An 18,741-nucleotide genomic window follows, 5' to 3' on the forward strand; every position below is an offset into this window, starting at 1 on the left:
AGCGACAGCCTGACCGGATGACGCGTTGGAACGAACGCCTCGGCACGGACCCACCTTCCCGAAAAAAATACCCCCCACTGTCTGCTCAGAACACCACCACCACGATGTTTTCTTGATGGCCCGACTATCATCAAAAGCTTGGATACGGAAAGAGTCGACTTGTCGACGAAGAGGACTTGGCTGAGACAATGGGACCGGATACGCCTCTACCTCTTCCAGCCGAATTCACAAACACCGACGAATACGTCGAGTCACTGCTCGAATTTGCAACTTCCTCATGGCTGCTCCAGACATTATGCGGCGGTGTCCACATTTTGGACTTTTATACAAGGTCACCTAACCTTTACTCGCACATCTTGCCCCAAACATGGAGGGATTGGTTCAAGACACGCGACATCATGGATATTTTGGATTTGCTCATGAGAGAGGACCTTGGCCAGTTTGATGTGAAGCAACCAGGTGTCTCTGAAAATTGGCGAGATGCGTCACCACCGCCACAGGAGCTGCTAGATTACATTAAGACGGTTCGGAAGCACTTGCTGGCACGCGACTTTCCTCCGCTCAACTCAAACATCACAGCTGGGAAGCCTGCGATACCACGCCATATTGCCATGGGCATGAAAGTCAAGAAGGTGCACGAGGTCGATAACTTTGCACGCTACATTGACAGACTGACTGCTGAGATTGAGGCCTCTAAGAAGAAACCCATCACGCACCTCGTGGATTTTGGTTCTGGTCAGAATTACCTTGGACGTGCTCTTGCTGCAGCGCCCTATTCCAAACACATTGTCGCAGTGGAGAGTAAGCAACACAACATTGAGGGTGCCAAGAACATGGACATGTTGGCAAAGCTGGTGCCCAAACCTATCGTTATGAGGAACAAGAAGGAGTACAGGGCCAAAATAGGCAAAGTCAAGAAAGGCAAGGAGAATGGGGTCAATACCTCCACTGCGTCGTCCAGCGCAGATGCTCTGGCACAGGGAGAAGATGCACAAGCAGACTCACAAACAAATGAAATCACATCAAGCCCGCCTACCGAACATGAACCAGTCAGTTCAACCTTGACTAGCGGGCCACAATGTGACGACGGATGTGTGCTTCCACAAGCAACCGAGATATTTGCAAACAACCCCCCGAGTGAGGCGACCAAAACTTCTACGCTGCAGATATACAACGAGGGTCACGGTAGTGTCCAATATGTCGAGCACATCATCAAAGACGGCGACCTCACGCCAGTCATCGACCAGGTTCTGGACACCACTCGTGTACCCGAGGAAGCTGTTACAAAAGACAGTGCTGTGGTTGCTGAAGCTACAAACTTGGATGTGGTGCCTAAACCTACTGATGTGAACGCCATGGTAATTTCACTTCATTCATGCGGCAACCTAGTACATTATGGGCTGCGTTCCATGATGCTCAACGCTCACATCTCAGCTGTAGCCATGGTGGGCTGTTGCTACAACTTGCTTACTGAACGTCTTGGTCCGCCAACGTACAAGCTGCCTACACTGCGTGCAAACCATCCGCGCCTGGAATCCACATCCAGTGCTTTCGACCCCAACGGCTTTCCAATGTCAGAAAAGCTCGCAAATTACCCACTTCCATATGCCCCTCTTGATTCGCGCAGTGGCGAGACAGCTGAACAACCTAAAGGGGTTCGACTCAACATCACTGCCCGCATGATGGCCGTACAAGCACCGTTCAACTGGGGTCCTGTCGACTCAGACCTGTTTTTCACGCGTCACTTCTTTCGAGCACTGCTTCAGCGCATCTTTCTTGATCGTGGCGTAGTCTCGGCGCCCTTACACGATCAAGGTCTCACTGGCAGTGCTGTGTCAGCAAACGGTCACACGTCGCAAGTAAACTGGACACCACCCAATGGCCGTGGCCCTGGTCTCTCTTCAGACGGCACTACTACGCCTCTCACAATTGGAACACTGCGCAAGTTTGCCTACAGCGATTTCGTCTCATACGTTCGCGCCGCAATAGCAAAACTTACGGCTGATAACTCCTTTTGTGAGATCGATCCCAATTTCATCAAGGAAAAGATGGACGGTTTGACAGATGACGATATTCGGAACTATGAGGTCAGGTATGCGGAGAGGAAGAAGGAGCTGAGTGTCATGTGGAGTCTTATGGCCTTCAGCGCGGGTGTGGTCGAAGCCGTCGTGGTAACGGATCGGTATCTATGGCTAAAAGAGCAGGAAGAGGTTGAGCACGCATGGGTCGAGCCCGTCTTTGAATATAAGCATAGTCCACGCAACTTGGTGGTGGTAGGCCTCAAGAAATAAATCATCGGCTGTTTAACTTGGCGATGGTAGAGACATCAGCTGCCATTGTGTAGTCGAAGCATACATCGGCTAGTATTCTCGCCCTTCAATCAGCATCCAGAGAATCCAACGCTGCAATTCTAGAATGTCAGTCGTTAGTAAAGAACCGTTGGAAACGTCAATGAGTACGTCATTCCAAGGCCACCAAGCAAACCGGACCAAACGGCACATGAACCCCACAATGGATGCAGCATGCAACCACTACAACCACTACAACCACCAGCAACTACTAGCAACGCGTACGATTGCGGCTGTGCGGTGCAAAGTAATTGAGGCATCCAGCCAACCTTACAGACTACAGCTTCTATGTGCTGGTCGGCTCATGACTGTTTCTTGGCACTATGAGGCACTTAGCCGAGGTGTATCGCTCGTGAAGCCCTACACGACGTGAATACAGCAACTTTGTACCTCAATGCGCAGTGAGTCACACAACAGAAATGATTATGATGGGTGTCAAAATAGCCCCTCCAAACTAGCAGTACCGGTAAGGTGTAAGTTTCTGCGACAAATAGCACAATAGCGCCGTCTTGTCCAGCCGCAACAATTCAGCCGCACCTAGGAAATGCACTGCTTCGCTTGCCCACCCCCAACGTGGATCCAATCCCTGCTTCTCCATGCCAGCCCCGTCCAGCCACCTCCTACCAATATGGCATGATGTTATCTCTGGAGGTGACTGTGCCTCTACAAGCCACAGGCACCAGTCCTATAGCGGCGTGGATGCAATCAAGATGGGTCATGCACAGTGCCGCCTAGCAGCCAAGGCCTTAAGCATGGCAGACGTACATGAGTGTGGAGGCCTCTAGACTGGGGCGGCGCGCCCAATTATGAACTAGCTAGGCTGTGCAGGATGCGTCGTTAAAGATGCATATACCTCCCCCCAAACTGCATAGTGTGTTCCTCACTTTGCCTGCCTCTTCCTTTCTCCTGTGTGAGAGTTTGGCCTGGAATCACGCGTTGTTGAAGATCCTAGAGGCCCAAGTGAATTCTAGGATCAAATACCAACACCGGCAAAATATAATACGAGAAAGCAGGGGGGACGACAAACAATCTCCAATCCATCTGAAAATATCGAGCATTAGTGTCTTTGAGCTACGAAGCTCACCTTGCTGGAACCACACAGGAGACTTTACCCAAGAACCGATAACAGCGCATCACGCCCGACATTCGTCCGGCGACTATGAAGCCTTTCACGGCGTTAAGCTTGCTCGCAGCAGTCGTATCGGCACAGACAAGCAGCTTTGACTTTGACAATACAGAATCGTTGATTCTCGAACCAACAGAAGTGCCGACGCCTACATCAATCGGAAATATTGAGGTAGAGCCTACCCCAATCGAACCTATCACAGGACCAATTGAGACTAGCGAGGCTTGTGGACAAATAGCAGATGCTATTTCGGATAGCAGTTCAGAGTTGCCGGTAGTAGAGGCTGAGCTTGCGTTAGCATGTCTCAAATCACTACCTTTTTATGCGACAGACGCCTCTGCCACGGTTGATGAGATCAAAAAGATGGTGGAATTCCAGTCCACACTGGCCTATCTCAAGGATCCACCCCAAGGATACCCAAATCCGGCTGTTGATATCGTATCTGGATTGGACGGGATCAAGAGTAATGTTGAGTCGGGAGTGTATGCCAACGAGTACGATTTTGAAGCCGACATTGCAAGCTTGATGGTCAAAGCATACGATGGTCACCTGGCCTGGTATGGCATGGCATACGCAGGAGTCTTTGTATGGCGAAGAAGTAATAAGATTGCGCTGATCTCTGCGTCTAGAGATGGCAGCGAAATACCCCAGATTTGGGCACTAACAGACTTCAACAACACCGACGGTGCTTACGAGCCTTCTCCTGTTACGGAGATCAACGGAGAAGACGCTTCTAAGTTTTTGATTGAAGAGGCAAAGCGAGTAGCATACCATGACCCGGATACGCGCTATAATTCCATGCTGTTCATGCCAGCAGCAGAGAGCTACGGAGGCTTTATAAACCCGCGTTTCTTCCCTGGTGCTACTACCAATATTACCTACCAGAACGGGACGACCGACGAGTACCGGAATATTGCTATCGTCGCTGATGCTGAGGCCTGGAGCAGGGTCCGAGATGCGAACTCGTTTTACAATACTTTCTGCATCCCTACGACCAGCTCTGGCGGCGGAGTGAAAAAGAGGGACATGAATGATCCGCCGCTCCAGCTCAAGAACCCTCGCGAACGTGACTTCAAGTCTGCCTCCATGCTGCAGCACAGCTCGGTGCCTCTATTTTACCCCAAACCCTTCGTTGCTCACACAGAAGAAAATGTACCTCTCGCCGGCTACTTCATCAATACCAATGTAGGCCAAATCGGTGTCTTGATAATCCAAACATTCAACACCGCCGACGTCAGCGGTGCACGAGAGTTCCAACGCGTGATCCAACAATACATCTCCCAGTCCAAAGCACGCGGCGTAGAAAAGCACATCATCGACATCCGCGGCAACCCCGGCGGCAAAGTCCTTTCAGGCTACGATGCATACCTTCAATTCTTCCCCTCGCAAGTCCCCCAGACGCAATCCCGCTACCGCGGCCACGCCGCTAGCGAACTATTCGGCGAAAGCATCTCCTCCTTTGAAGAAATCACCCTGCGCAACGGCCAGCTCTTCACCAGCCCCTTCAGCAACGACGCCTACCTCTCCGAGTCCCTCGAGGAATTCCCAGACTGGCGCTCTATGTACCCGCCCCTCCGCTTCAAAGGCGACAACTTCACTTCGCTCCTTAAATACAATCTCTCGGACCCCCTGACAACGAGCAGTACGCGTCTCGCCGTCGGGATTACGATGACTGGGTATAACGACCGTAGCAACTTCACCGAAGACCCTTTTCGCGCGGAAGATCTGGTTATCCTATCCGACGGTGTCTGTGCATCTACCTGCGCAGTCTTCCTCGAACTAATGGTGCAGCAATCCGGCGTCCGCAGCATCGCTGTCGGCGGACGCCCACTAGCTGGCCCCATGGTTCCCGTCGGGGGCACAAAAGGCACCCTAGTCCTTCCCTCCGTCTACATGGAAGCCATATCCGTCTTCGTAGCCCTTCAATTCGCCGACTCGCGCTCCGAACTCGCAGAGTGGTCTTCCTTCTTACCGATGCAGCCGCCCATTGCGGTGCTGGATGCCGGTGTCAATTTCCAGGATAATATTCGCGCGGGCTTGGAAGATGGCGGTATGCCGACGCAATTCTTGAATGATAGTGCGAGTTGTCGGGTTTGGTATGAGGCGAGGGATTATTTGAATGTCACGGCGTTGTGGGAGAAGACGGCGCAGGTGGCGTTTGGCGGCGAGGGCGGCGCGTTGGATGAAGGGAGGTGTGTTTTGGGGAGTGTGACGAGTAGGGAGCAGCAGACGGGGAGGGGGGAGGGTAATCCATCGGCGGCGGAGGGGAATGGGGGTAGGGGTAAGGCAGGGGATGATAAGGATGCGGCGAGTGGGGTGAGGGTTGCGTGGATGACGATGGTTGTTTGTACGAGTGCTGTGGTGTTGAGTTTGTTGTTGGTATGAGGTATGGTTTATGGTTTATGATTATGATTCTTGAGTAAATACAATTTTGATATACATGTCTAAAACGAAGTCTAAAAGATGAACACCATCATGTTCACCCCTCGAACGCCCCCAACCCAATCCTTCCCTCTCCCCAATCAAATACTACTTCCCTCCCTCTCGCAATCGCCCATCCCAGCCCGACCCTCTCCTCGTCACCCTCCTCCGCCTTCTTAACAAGGAGCACGCACTCATCCCCCCTCTGCAGGACATACTGCTTCGGCCCAACCACAATCTCGCTCTCGTCTTCCATCACAAGCACCAAATCCGGAAACCTCCTCCTAGCCTCACACTCCACACTCATGACCTCCTGCCCTCTCTCCTGTCCCCAACTCGGCTTCAGCACTGGCTGCGTCGCCAGAACAACCACATCCCAGAGCCCAGCAGGTAACGTGATGAATGCTGTGCTGAAATCCAAGACTGCGGTTTCGACGCTCATACTTACCATGCCGCCTTTGCGCACACCGGCATCGAGGAGGGGGATGTCGTGCATGTCTACATCCCAGGGGTTCTGGGGTATCCATGTCATGTGTGTGGCGGTTGTGTCTTGGACGGCAGATGATGTGGGGGAAGAGAAGGATATGGTGCCTGTGTGTGCGGCGTCGAGGGGGATGGCGATACTGATGCGGGAGTGCTCGTGGTGTGTGGCGTGTACTGCGGCGCTATTTTGGAGGCGGGATAGCGGAGTGGGGTTGTTGGTGGGGGAGGAGAAGGTGTAGTGGAGATGCTTGTTTAGCTAGTTTTCGGTGTTAGATGTGAGATAGAGACGAGGATGCGTTTCTTGGGCGGGGGTAAGAGACGTACTGTGAGGGGTAGAACGGTGACATCGGATAGAGTATCTGAGGGTAGGCCATGCATCAGTGGCTTTTGTTGGAGAAGGGAAGGGTCGAGGTAGGTGGCTTGACAGAGTAGCACGGGTAGGGTTGCGAGACAGAGTGGGTTAAACATGGTTGAATCGGATAAAGGTTGTGATAGTTGAAGGTTAGAAATTGCCGTGAAGCTTGAATAGATGCAGTACGTGGGTTCCTCTCCTTGCTCTTTATCTCACTACTATCCTTGCTGCTCCTTCGTTCCTTCCTCTTTGTTCAATTGCATTTATCTCGCTTGCAACTACGCCGCACTCGGATCATACCATAATGTGGACACCGAAAGTATGCCTTGTTGACCTGGTTTGCTGTGTATTTCGGGTAGCGCCGCAGCTATTGGTTGTGGTGGAGATGCGATCGACCTTGGGTGGTGGCGCCTGCAGTGTGCCTGTGGTTCGTCGGCTGCGATTATGCGACCAGGGTCTGCGTGTGCGGCGCGGTTGTTGCAGTGGAGGCGGGCATATATTTGAAACTATAGTCGGGCGTCTCGAGCAGTAAATCAGCTGTGATTCATGCTTTTGGCGCGATTATTACTAATGTTGCATCGTAGGAAGCGGGATGTAGCCGCGGAGAGCCCCGTTGAGCATGTGTAGGATGGGGGCGGGACTCTTCTTTTAGCTCAGTCACGTGGGGGTGCCGCTCGCATCACACTCAGAGAGAGTCCTGACATAGGATTACAATTCATACCTCTAATGTGTAGAGCAACCTAGTGCTCGGATTGAATAGAAGTCTGTACATGCTGTATCCAGCTATGAGGCTGTGCACCCTAAATATGGCACTTTTATCTTGGAAATCAAGTCCATAAATGCACAATCAGTGGGTTTCCTGGTCAAGATACTGTACTGATGGGTCCGCGCTATTGTGGCTTCGAGAAGCCATGCTCAGCTCTGCCCCGCCATTGTCCTGCGCTCTCAACAGCTGCATGAAGGCGACCTGCCTGCCATTCTTTCGTTGTGTTCAGCTTTCAGCCACGTACTGCATACCTATGAGGGTGTAGGGAGGGGTTCCCTATCCTCTCGAAGGAGCGTTTCTACCACTCGACATACCCAGCTACGATACAAAACGTCTTCGGCAGCAAACTACACTTACTAAATCAGTCTATTTGCTGATCGACGATGGAGATGGGGTGAAAAGTTAAAAGTGTGGCTATACTCCAAGTACTTAGCAAGTACCGATCAGGCAAGCTGCGATAGACTTGGTAGGACTTCCTGCGGCTTATATCAGGTGTTTTCCTGAGCTTATATAGTACGCATAAAGCTCAGGTGGTCAGCTGGAGCATACCCATCAAGTCTCTTGTCCAAAAATCGCCACGCAATCCACTTCCCTAATATCCATCTCAGTCCAGCAGAGACGACTTAGTGGGTCAGCAAAACAGCCAAAGGCATTCATTTGATAGATTGTGTACCCAGGAGCCTCGATACCTGGAAACTCCCGAGCCACTCACATCATGCCCCTAACATTACCAACAGGGCCCATTGATCAGACCATCTACAAAGGCTTCTGGATCAATCAATCGCTTGGTACAGTCCGTGGCGCAACCCTCACACTTGATCTTCAGGCCGGCGGTCTGGTCATAGCTTTTCTCGCTTTATTTATTGCTGTCACAGCGCGTAGCGTCTGGAAGATTACGCGATTTCTGGTCTATGCCAATGACTCAACCCTCGGTAAGCAGGATGGTGTCTATCACCAGCGACAAGCCATCTTGCGCAATCAGCCGTTGGCACTTGATGCCGTGATAGACCTGTGTCGACTCAGTTATGCCTGGCGAGATCGCGCCAAAAGGAGCCAACAGCGTATACTGCCGGTCATTCTGATAGCTTCTGCTATCTCTGTTGTTTCTATTGCTGCTGGTTTGTGCATGGAATCTGCTCTTGTGAATTGTTGATGATTGATTCTCTTAGGTATTTTGTCCTCGAGAATTTTGACAAACTCGAATCAAGAAGCTTTGATAGCTGGCCAAGACTGTGGGGTGTACGCCCATAATGAAGACTTCCAAGTGTCTCACTATGAACCCCTAATGCTTTATCTGAGTCAGAAATCTGTCGACGCCTTTGGATATGCGATACAATACTACGACGGGGGCAACATTGTCCAGAACGAGCTATGCGAAACGTTTGTAAGACCCACGTTGCCCTTTACGTCAGACAGAAACGCCTCTTGTCCATTTTCCGGGGGAATCTGCAAGTCAGATATTGGTAACATCCTCCTCGACTCAGGCGTGCTACACTCTCAAATACACCTGGGCCTCAATCAGAACCCACAGTTTACTCTTCGCCATCAAACGCACTGTGCGCCTTTGGAAACAGCTGGCTTCACCGACACTGTCCTGATCCCAAATAGCTCCCAGACTCGACAGGTCTATCGATATGGGAACATATCTGATTCCGAGGGCAACAAAAGTCCTGTCTTTGCAGTTGATATTAGGTCCGAAAGACCATCACTTGATGACGTTACTGTTGGCAACTACAAAGTTGCGTAAGTCTCATCAAACCTGTCACACACTATTTCCATAAATTTTAACTTCAGAGCAGAGTCGTGTTGCGGTACAGTTCTGATAAAACTATTGAGTTAATATCAGAACTATGGAAACCCAATGGGGCCGTGTCCTTGTTATTTCTGGATGCCTCGGAAGTCATATATGTCAACAAGACAGAGGATCCTTGGTTCTCGGCTACAACCTTGTTTGATAACAGCTCTTCAGATTCCAGTACGGACGGTACAGGTCCATTTGTTGCTGACGAACCTGTTGGTGTAATGGGCTGCGTAACTCAGAGGTTATATTGCAACCCGAACCTTCCCGAAGATGTCGGATGCATTGATGGTTTCGCTATGGATGATCATCAATCTTCATTGGACTTGTTCCAAAGCGTCTGGCCAGACGCAAACGATCAGTCTGTGATGCACGGATTTGTGAATACACTGAACAATCAAGGCTTGTTAGATGACCATTATTTCATGCCAAGCTCACCAACCCTTCTATCACGCAGTACCCTGGCGTTTAACTTGCAACTAGCAGCTATACCGAAGGATCGATGGCAAGACGAGCGCGAACACTTATACAAAGCTAGTCTTGCTGCTATACAATCTGCGATGGTCGATCATGCTAGGGGACTTGATTTTAGCACGAGCACATATTGTGAGGGTGAAAGGGAGTGCCGTAGGATGTGTCGTAGCCAGGTTCGTGTAGTATGACCCTGTTTAGCCTGCCTACACTAATATTTACGACAACAGAAAATACGCTCGTCCAAGCACTATTCTTTCAACGCCTGGACCTTAGGTATGGTCCTTATCATAGGAAGCACGCTGATTCTCACATCAATATTTGTGGAGGAACTTTTCGCCCTTTTTTTACGATATCCGCGCCTACGCAGTGCAAAGTTAATATACAGCTACTGCGAATGGCAAGCCGGATCCACCCTACAGTTGCAACGCCTAGCACATGAGAACCTCGGTCTTGGAACCTGGACGCGCACGGATGAGGCAATACCAGTTACTGAGCCAGGAGACACTTTGGGCGTACTGGAAGTCACCGATTCAAAGCACGTGCACATGGTCATACCAACCGAGGAACTCAACAGAGTTGACTCTGCAGCAGACTCTGCAAAATTCAATTTACTCGATCATGTAGTCGTCGATTGAATTAATTGTAGCAGCGCCACTCAAGCGCGAATCGCAAACAGACTTATGAGCTAGAACAGTATTAGCGGCAGCGGCTATTCGAGTGCGCAATCTTCTCAAGTAGCTAGACTGGGAGGGTGGCTTGGAGTGCATAAGCTGTAGTCCTGATCTCGGCCCGTTGAAGATCGGACAAGCCACTGCTGACGGCACGGCACTCAAGCGGGAAGGAACCCACATCACAACCAGTGGAGGAGTGTTGAGAGTATTGAAAGGCTTGATCGTTGTGTGTTCAACCACATGTAAGCTGCTGGGCTCTCTCCGGGGTCTGAGGGTAAAAGAAGAGACAAGCGGGAAGATTGTTGCAAAAGAAAGCAAGAGACGTCATAGTAGAGGGGTGCCCATGCTCAGGGATGAGGTTTCGTATCTAATAAAAGACAAGGCCGAAACCAATGACATCTGTCATTTGTTGTAGCAGATGACAACCGGCCAGTCTCAGCAGGACGCTGGGCAAGGCTTGACATGGCTGAAGGTTCAGAGAAGTATGGGGTTGCTGGTTACAAAAACGCATGCCTGGTAGCGCGTGGATATGGTAGTATGTCACGTGGGGTCGGCAGTGCAGGTGCAAGTGTAGGAAATGATTGCGTGGCGGAGAGGGCAGATGGGCGGAACATCTCTAACGCCGTGGTACGGGAGCCAACCAGTCCCAACCCAAGCCCCAGACGTGCAACAACCGTCAATCCAGCCATTCCTCCACCACCAACCTCGCGGATCTCCATGCATATGTATGTATGTGCATACAAGGAAACGTACGTATCCATTCCGTCACTCAATGGGCTGAGCTGTTGACGCATGCTGCATGCACATGCGCAGCGTTACTTTTTGTCGCCTAGACTGATGTTCAGATCTCCCCCGGGCCGCAAGCAGCAGCACCAACAACAACAACAACGACAACGGAGCGGCAGTGCCATGGGCAGTGCGATACGAAAGAGCAGGCAAGCCATGCCACGGTAGTTGTGCCATCGCCAATCCTTCATAACATTTGGTCAAGCATTCCTTTTCCGCCCAATTTCCCGATGCGCTGCAGTGGCCGGCGATGGCCATTGTCCCCAAGCCGCGTGCGGCTCCAAGTGAGGGGGGCCACCGCAGCCAACACGATGGATTTGCAGACGGGCAAATCTTGAATTTACTCAACGAGGCTGTGTTGTCGAGCGGAACGGCAGCGGACGCGCAATTCACTTGTTATTAGAGTCTCGTCATGGACCTGGCCCTGCCACTTAGCAGCGCCGTTGCCCCTGACCAAGGCTGGGCGGCCTTTTGCTAATCCAAGGCTATGGACTTGGCTGCTTGGTATCCGCCATTCCTGCCGGCGCGCCAACACTCGACGACTTGGCGCGCATCAGCGCCAGACAAACTACGGGGGTTGGCGAGTTCCACATGTAGCACTCGGGGGTTACCAAGAAATTGGGGGTGCTCCTGCTTCAAATACTTTTGCCATCCCGGCTCCTCCTTCTCCGTTCAATGTTCTTTGTGTGAGGATTCCTTTTCCTACTTACCAGTCACTCGTTAAGACTTCCAACTGCTTTGTTCTCTACTCTTCGTTTTAATCCATCTTCGCTTCAATCCGCCACTATGAAGTCCTGCCTTATCATCTCCCTCTTGGGAGCCGCCGTCGCTCCCGCACTCGCCGCAAAGGGCAACCTGACCCCAATCACCGTCAAGGGCAATGCCTTCTTCGCCGGTGACAAGCGCTTCTATGTCCGTGGTGTCGCCTACCAGCCCGGTATGTTGTTGCGCCAGATCGTGGTGTTTACAGTGATGCTAACATATACACAGGTGGCGCCGCTGACGCACAGGACCCTCTGCTCGACCTTAAGTCGCTCAAGCGCGATGTCGACAACTTCAAGAAGCTCGGCATCAACACTGTCCGTATCTACACAATCGACAACTCCAAGAACCACGACGAGGGTATGAAGATGCTTGACGATGCCGGCATCTACCTGGCTCTTGACGCCAACACCCCCAAGTACTCGCTCAACCGTGAGAACGCCGACACCCTCCACACCTCGTACAACGATGTGTACCTCCAGTCTGTCTTTGCTACTGTTGATGCTTTCGCCGAGTACAACAACCTGATGCTCTTCTTCTCCGGAAACGAGGTCATCAACGCAAAGAACAACTCCAACGCTGCTCCTTACATCAAGGCCGTCACCCGTGACATGAAGCAGTACATCTCCAACCGCCACGAGCGTATCATTCCCGTTGGATACTCTGCCGCCGATGTTTCTGAGAACATTGAGCAGCAGGCCACTTACTTCAACTGCGGTACCGACGACGAGCGCTCCGACTTCTTCGCTTTCAACGACTACTCTTGGTGCGACCCTTCATCCTTCACCCAGTCCGGCTGGGACAAGAAGGTCAAGACCTACGGCAACTACAGCAAGCCCATCTTCCTGTCCGAGTTTGGTTGCATCACCAACACCCGCCAGTGGGGTGAAATTGCTGCTCTGTACTCCAAGAACATGACTAGTGTCTACTCTGGTGGTCTCGCCTACGAGTACACTGTCGAGCCCAACGGCTACGGTCTCGTCGAGGTTGGCTCTGACGGCAACATCAAGCCCAACGCGGATTTCGACCGTCTTGCCAAGGCCCTCAAGGCCACCCCCAACCCCACTGACGACGGTGGCTTCAAGGAGAACGGCAGTGCTTCCCAGTGCCCTGCCGAGTCTGACGACTGGCAAGTCAAGGGCACCAACCTCCCATCGATCCCCAAGAAGGCTGTTGCGTTTATGGACAAGGGTGCTGGCTCAGGTCCCGGTCTTTCTGGCGATGGCTCGCACTTTGCTGGTGAGCCCAGCGAGTCTGAGGCCCAGCCTGGATCTGGCGAGCCCACGCGCGCTCCTTCAGCTGGTGCCACTGGCTCTGCCGGTAGCCAGGGTGCTGCTGCTGGCCTCGAGGTGCCCCTCCGCATCATCGGCATGGTTGCTGCGAGCACTATCTTTGGCGCTGTGCTTCTGTTTTAGATGGAATGACGAGTCGGGGTGTATGCAGCATGGAGTGGGTGATGGTGCGAGGATGCGCCCGTATAGATTTGTACAAGTGTAGCGGTTTTCCTATTTGTATCTGGAGTTTCTTTGACGGCCCTTAGCTCGGCATTGCATATACCTGTCAGACATTGCAGGCGCCTGGCCTTTTTTTTGTTGTGTAGTAATACATCACACGACCTGATTTGACTTTGAATATGCATTGTGAATAGTATACTTTCCGTGTAACTATATTTGTTTGTGCTGATGTCATATGCAATACAGTACCTACTCCACTTAGGCGCGCGTAGTCATGTGCATGCAGCTGGGTTGATACGAGTAAGTTGTTTTCTAAATCTGGTACTGATGATGTATTGGTGCCCTCCCACCAGACCCCGCCTTTAGTGGCAGGGCTGGGTGGTTATCACTAGCGCGACATTGGGACATTGGGACATTGGGACCCTTGTTCGGGGAAGGCAGCCATGGAAGCTTCTACACTCGTCATGGCGCTTGCTACACCACCTAGCCACCAATATTGGCGCATCTTTGTCACCACACTGAGAAAATACGTTTGACGGGGTTTGCGCACCATTTCGACTGCTCTTCTTCTTCTCTACTACTTGCAATTCCGCCCCAATGGACAACGCCCGCAAAGGTGACGCTGCTCTCAGCGCAAGCAAACCCGACGAAGCCATTGAGCATTACACCAAGGCCCTTGGTGTCAATCCGACCGCCGTGAAATATTACATCGGCCGCTCGACAGCCTACCAACGTACCTCCAAGTTCCCCGAAGCCCTTCACGATGCCGACGTCGCAGTTGTCCTTGCCAAAAAGCGCGGCTCACGCGAGCTTATCAAGGACGCCCAGTTTCGACGCGCCGTCGCACTCTACCACCTTGGCAAATATGCGGATGCTGACTTTCTCTTGCGCATAGTAAAAGGCCTTGACGAAAAGGACAAGATGTTGCCAATTTGGGAGGCCAAGGTCGCATCCAAGTTGAAAGATGTGCCAGAGGATGACGAGCAGAGGACAGTCACTATAAAGGAGGACCCAGACGTGGAAATACCTAGTGCAACCACAACCCCCGCCCCAGCTAAAACCGCAGAGTCGACAACAGCCCAGGCACCGAAGCCTCCTGCGCCGACACCCAAAGAGAAGATCAAGACCGACTGGTACCAGGCTCATGATAGCGTCACTCTGAACATCATGGCCAAGGGTGTGCCCAAGGACAAGGTTGTTGTAGAGATTGAACAAGATTCTGTCTCCGTCTCTTTCCCCATTTCCGACTCGTCGTCCGAATACAGCTACAACGCCGACCCTCTCTTTTCCTCCATCGATCCCTCGCAATCCAAATACCGAATAACACCCACCAAGATCGAGGTGACGCTGCGAAAGGCAACGCCAGGCGTGAAATGGCATAGCCTTGAGCGTGCCCAGGGCGAAGCAGCCGCCGTAACGTCACAAGTATCTTCTTCTGTCGCCCTTGTAAAGGAGACCGCCCCCGCATACCCTACGTCGTCTAAATCGGGCGCAAAGAACTGGGACAAGGTGGTGGTTAACGATCTCGACGACAAGGACGAAATCGAAGGAGACGAGACATCGCACTTTTTCAAGCAGCTATACAGCGGAGCTACGCCTGAGCAACAGCGGGCTATGATGAAGAGTTACTCTGAGAGCGGCGGCACGGTGCTGAGTACCGACTGGAGTAATGTTGGGAACAGGAAAGTGGTACCTGAGCCGCCAGAGGGAATGGAGGCGAAGAAGTACTAGACCTGATAGACGGTTGGGTGCAAAGAATATCTGTAGCTGGTGGAGAGGTGTTAACGACTGTATTATTTCGTGATGTAGCATAGCGTTGGTGTTTAAGAGTTATCAGGGACTTGTTGTTGTCCGAGTATTAGGTTCGTACAGTTCAAAAAGACATAGCAGTTTACTGGTACTACACGATTGCATGTATTATGATGAGAGAGGATATGTGAAGTTAATAATATGACTTTGCCTCATAATGTGGTCCCATCCTACTCTATATTAAATGATTGAGTATAGGAGACAAAGGTTTACCCCCACATATATCATTCAACTATTACTAAGTATGTTAATACCTCGGATAGTGACTATAACAGGATATAGGTAGGTAGGGAAGCGGGTGGTGCAATTTGTAGAGAAGATGATGATGACGACGCTGTTAGTATGTTAACCCCCATCCATCGCTATATCACTACTAATAACACCCCTAACCGTCATCTTGATATAACCTATAATCTACCTTTCTGCGCATTCTTACTTTGCAAATTCAAACTAGACATTTACTACACGTGCTGCGTAACTAGCATCTTCTTCTTCTTCTTCTCTGCCTTACTCTCAACCTCCGTCTCTGCACACACACAGAGAGACAGTAACCACTTGCTATAATGTAAAAAAAAAGTTCTAGAACGAACATGGCCACGTGTATGTCATGTGACTCTTAACTGATAAAGACATGACTTCGTAGTACACACTGGGTCCGTTCACACGACAGATCAGAACTGCAGTAAATAGGTGTCCTCTCGCTCGCGCAAAGTCACCTACCTCACTCAGACAGTTAGTCAGTCCCGCGAGTAAAAGCTTGGTGCTCGCATGCAAAAGGACTATTGTGTAGCAAAAGTAGGGGGGGGGGGGCGGTTCACGTGGCAAAGTCGTGTTCAGGGCAACATGGGACCAAAAACATAACTTATCAAGTGCGGCTACGTACGTTAACTCGCAGTTGTTGAAGGTCCCGGCGCGAGTTTGGAATTGGAGAAGAAAACCAAGGGAAGGGTTAATGCCGTTCGGGGGAAGGGGAACCTATCTAACGGCTATTACATTAGCCTGGATTTTTCTCAAGGTGCTCTGACATTGGAGGGTTTTCTTAAACCAAGCGTATCAGAATTTTGTTGGTTTTTAATTTTGGGTTCATGGGATTTTTTATTTTGGCGTTTGATGTGTCGATGTTGGGAGGCGGGAGGGAGTGGAGTGGATGGAGGTTAACGCGAGCATAAGCCTTGTAAAGGCCGCGCATTTCCAAAAAAAGAATCGATAAGTACAGGCATGGACCCCCTGGGCTAAAAGGGTTGTTAATGCAATCGAGACAATGTGTGTGTGCGTGCGGGTTTTTTTTATCGATTGACGCTATTGCTATCGCAGCCGGACGAGCGGCGAGCGAGATCCGCTTTTTTTGCTTCTTTTTTTAGGAGTATAGTACTTATCGTTGGGGAGAGACGATGGTTGCGTGGAGACGGTTGCATAGGGTGCGCATTGCAAGGTCGTGTTCTCTCAACGCAATGATCCGGTGTTACTACGATAATGGATGCCAAGACATGAACCAGCAAGAACAAGAAGCCCGGTGAGTCAATGAATCCAAGCGTATGCGTAATGGTTCACTTGAAGAACACGATTATGTACTCACCTGGCACGAACTTGCCAGACGCCAAAAAGCCAAGCCAGGCACCAAACCCTATCTACGTAGATCACCAACACATCCCGCGTGGCGTCGGGCTTAGCAGTGATAGTGTCTCGGGACTTGTTCTTTTCCATTGTGTACAAAAGCGAGTAGGGATGGAAAAGGAAGTCAGGGCAGGGAGATGATGCGCAGAAGATGATACCTGCATCTCCTTTCCGCCCCTTCTTCCCGTGCCGCATGCGCGCACGTGTGAGGGTGTCGCAACATGAGCGTGGGACGGGTAGGGGGGGCATGACCGACCCAAGACTACCATTTTTCTCTTGGGTGTCTTTAGCCGTGGATACTGCAAACGTTGAGCGTTGCAGAATGTTGTTTTCATTGGGTCGTGGGCCGGGCGAGAGAGCAAGGCGGGAGAGAGACCATGGCAGAAATGAAATTCAAGGGGGTTGAAAGGGTGTTTGGTGAGGCGAGGAAGGGGAGGGTCTAGGAAACTAGCTGCCGATGAGCACGTGGTGTTGGACTCGATTCAAAAGTGTGCAAGTAGTAGGAGCATTACGAGGTCGTATGAGAGCGTGGTGCGGAGCGGTGTATGGAGGAGAAAGTGAGTATGTAAAAGGGCATGGGGCAGGGGTAAAAAGGAGTTGGGGGTGGATCTAATGGGCAAGGAAGTGGAGGGAGGGGAGGCGGGCTGGTCAGACGAGTGCCGTGTGAGACGGTTGGCAGGAATAGCAGGTTTGGATAGGAAATGACGGTTGTTTTTGGCAGGTGGTGGCAGGTGAGGGGCAAAGGGGAGTTTGATCCAAGGCAAGGCACAAAGGGGCCGACAAGGCCAAATTGGTTTCCCTCGTCATCTCATTCTCTTCACCAGCTGTTGGTGGTAAGTAGATACGAGGAGGAGGAGGAGACGGGTTGTGGGCTTCTGTTTGGACCAGGGGATGACTGTGATGGTGGAGGAGGTGAGGCCAGGGCGGTGAGGCCGAGGGTAGGGCAGAGATGAAGAGTGATAGAAGAGTAGCAGCGGGTGAGGTCTGGCAGTAATCTCGTTGTAGGATTTATCGAGCCTTGGTTGGCTGGGTGGGTGGGTTGCTGGCGAAGGGGGTTCGTATGGGCAGGGCGGGTGCTGACAAGAGAGGATGGAGGGCGCATAAGCGGCGAGAATAGCACCGGCAAATCAGGCAGCACGACGTGGTTTAGCCAGCCGAGGTGGATTGGCTGCGCTACTGCAGGAACAGCGCTTGGCCGGCCCATAGGCTGCATGTCACCGAACCGACATGGCGTCGGCCATGGCGAGGGGCGATGCTATAGCCATGGATAGCGAGCTATGTATTACATCCATCTCCAAGTACACACAGCCAAGAAAACACATCCAAGTAGAAACATTTTTTCTTCTCCCTCCCGCATCTGACCTCGTACGTAAGTAAACAAGAGTAAGATTTGGCCTTGGGCAAAGAGACGCAGCAACCGTGCAGGCCACTAGCAGCAAGGACACCGTGGAGCGTGCCGACACGGCCGTGTGCACAATAGTCGTGGATAGGTATGACGACGACAACGCCGAAGACGACGAAGCAGAGTAGCCTCAAGAGGCCGGGCGAGCAAGTCAGCGCTTGACCGCAGTATTGCCGCGCCAGTAACGTCTTCTTGGGCGTGGTTTGGCGCAATCTCCTGCCCCGCTTTCCCGTGCCAACTGAAGTTGCTGCTCACCGACACGACGGCAGCCCGCTTGCCACCTTGCACCCGCCTACTTTGATACTACTCTACTACATTTGTACAAATCCATACATACCGGGACATTGTCTGTATACATGGACCACTCACCCCCCCCCCCCCCCGGCACCCGCACCCACACCTCTATCACAGGTGCGACAGGCAGCGCCCCTGCGACGGCCCAATTTGCCCCCAGGATAGCCAAGTCGAGCAATCA

At 51.7% G+C, this 18,741-nt stretch overlaps 9 protein-coding genes across 9 annotated transcripts; 7 read left to right on the plus strand and 2 right to left on the minus strand.

The window, feature by feature from the left end:
- Window positions 1-188: 188 nt before the first annotated feature.
- COCCADRAFT_92286 (uncharacterized protein) lies at window positions 189-2,291 on the plus strand (the record flags this gene model as incomplete). The annotated part of the gene is made up of 1 exon (XM_007712670.1): window positions 189-2,291. The coding sequence occupies one exon, from the start codon at window positions 189-191 to the stop codon at window positions 2,289-2,291; it is 2,103 nt and encodes a 700-aa protein (XP_007710860.1).
- A 1,216-nt stretch (window positions 2,292-3,507) lies between these two features.
- On the plus strand, window positions 3,508-5,859 carry COCCADRAFT_92339 (uncharacterized protein; the record flags this gene model as incomplete). Its single annotated transcript, XM_007712671.1, has 1 exon — window positions 3,508-5,859. The coding sequence occupies one exon, from the start codon at window positions 3,508-3,510 to the stop codon at window positions 5,857-5,859; it is 2,352 nt and encodes a 783-aa protein (XP_007710861.1).
- Window positions 5,860-5,953: 94 nt separating this feature from the next.
- Window positions 5,954-6,846, minus strand: COCCADRAFT_92376 (uncharacterized protein; the record flags this gene model as incomplete). The annotated part of the gene is made up of 2 exons (XM_007712672.1): window positions 5,954-6,634; window positions 6,703-6,846. The coding sequence occupies 2 exons, from the start codon at window positions 6,844-6,846 to the stop codon at window positions 5,954-5,956; spliced, it is 825 nt and encodes a 274-aa protein (XP_007710862.1).
- Window positions 6,847-8,211: 1,365 nt separating this feature from the next.
- Window positions 8,212-10,403, plus strand: COCCADRAFT_25117 (uncharacterized protein; the record flags this gene model as incomplete). The annotated part of the gene is made up of 4 exons (XM_007712632.1): window positions 8,212-8,614; window positions 8,666-9,239; window positions 9,296-9,900; window positions 10,042-10,403. The coding sequence occupies 4 exons, from the start codon at window positions 8,212-8,214 to the stop codon at window positions 10,401-10,403; spliced, it is 1,944 nt and encodes a 647-aa protein (XP_007710822.1).
- Window positions 10,404-10,976: 573 nt separating this feature from the next.
- COCCADRAFT_92412 (uncharacterized protein) lies at window positions 10,977-11,228 on the plus strand (the record flags this gene model as incomplete). Its single annotated transcript, XM_007712673.1, has 1 exon — window positions 10,977-11,228. The coding sequence occupies one exon, from the start codon at window positions 10,977-10,979 to the stop codon at window positions 11,226-11,228; it is 252 nt and encodes an 83-aa protein (XP_007710863.1).
- A 476-nt stretch (window positions 11,229-11,704) lies between these two features.
- On the plus strand, window positions 11,705-11,986 carry COCCADRAFT_92430 (uncharacterized protein; the record flags this gene model as incomplete). Its single annotated transcript, XM_007712674.1, has 1 exon — window positions 11,705-11,986. A coding segment is annotated over one exon (282 nt), but the record flags the coding sequence as incomplete, so codon positions are not given.
- A 25-nt stretch (window positions 11,987-12,011) lies between these two features.
- COCCADRAFT_92364 (glycoside hydrolase family 72 protein) lies at window positions 12,012-13,402 on the plus strand (the record flags this gene model as incomplete). The annotated part of the gene is made up of 2 exons (XM_007712675.1): window positions 12,012-12,162; window positions 12,216-13,402. 2 exons carry the CDS (start codon window positions 12,012-12,014, stop codon window positions 13,400-13,402), a joined length of 1,338 nt encoding a protein of 445 aa, XP_007710865.1.
- Window positions 13,403-14,038: 636 nt separating this feature from the next.
- Window positions 14,039-15,172, plus strand: COCCADRAFT_25120 (uncharacterized protein; the record flags this gene model as incomplete). The annotated part of the gene is made up of 1 exon (XM_007712633.1): window positions 14,039-15,172. The coding sequence occupies one exon, from the start codon at window positions 14,039-14,041 to the stop codon at window positions 15,170-15,172; it is 1,134 nt and encodes a 377-aa protein (XP_007710823.1).
- Window positions 15,173-17,372: 2,200 nt separating this feature from the next.
- Window positions 17,373-17,627, minus strand: COCCADRAFT_92433 (uncharacterized protein; the record flags this gene model as incomplete). Its single annotated transcript, XM_007712676.1, has 1 exon — window positions 17,373-17,627. A coding segment is annotated over one exon (255 nt), but the record flags the coding sequence as incomplete, so codon positions are not given.
- Between the last annotated feature and the right edge of the window lie 1,114 nt (window positions 17,628-18,741).

This window comes from Bipolaris zeicola, assembly GCF_000523435.1.
Source record: "Bipolaris zeicola 26-R-13 unplaced genomic scaffold scaffold_47, whole genome shotgun sequence".
NCBI classification, from domain to species: Eukaryota; Fungi; Ascomycota; class Dothideomycetes; order Pleosporales; family Pleosporaceae; genus Bipolaris; species Bipolaris zeicola.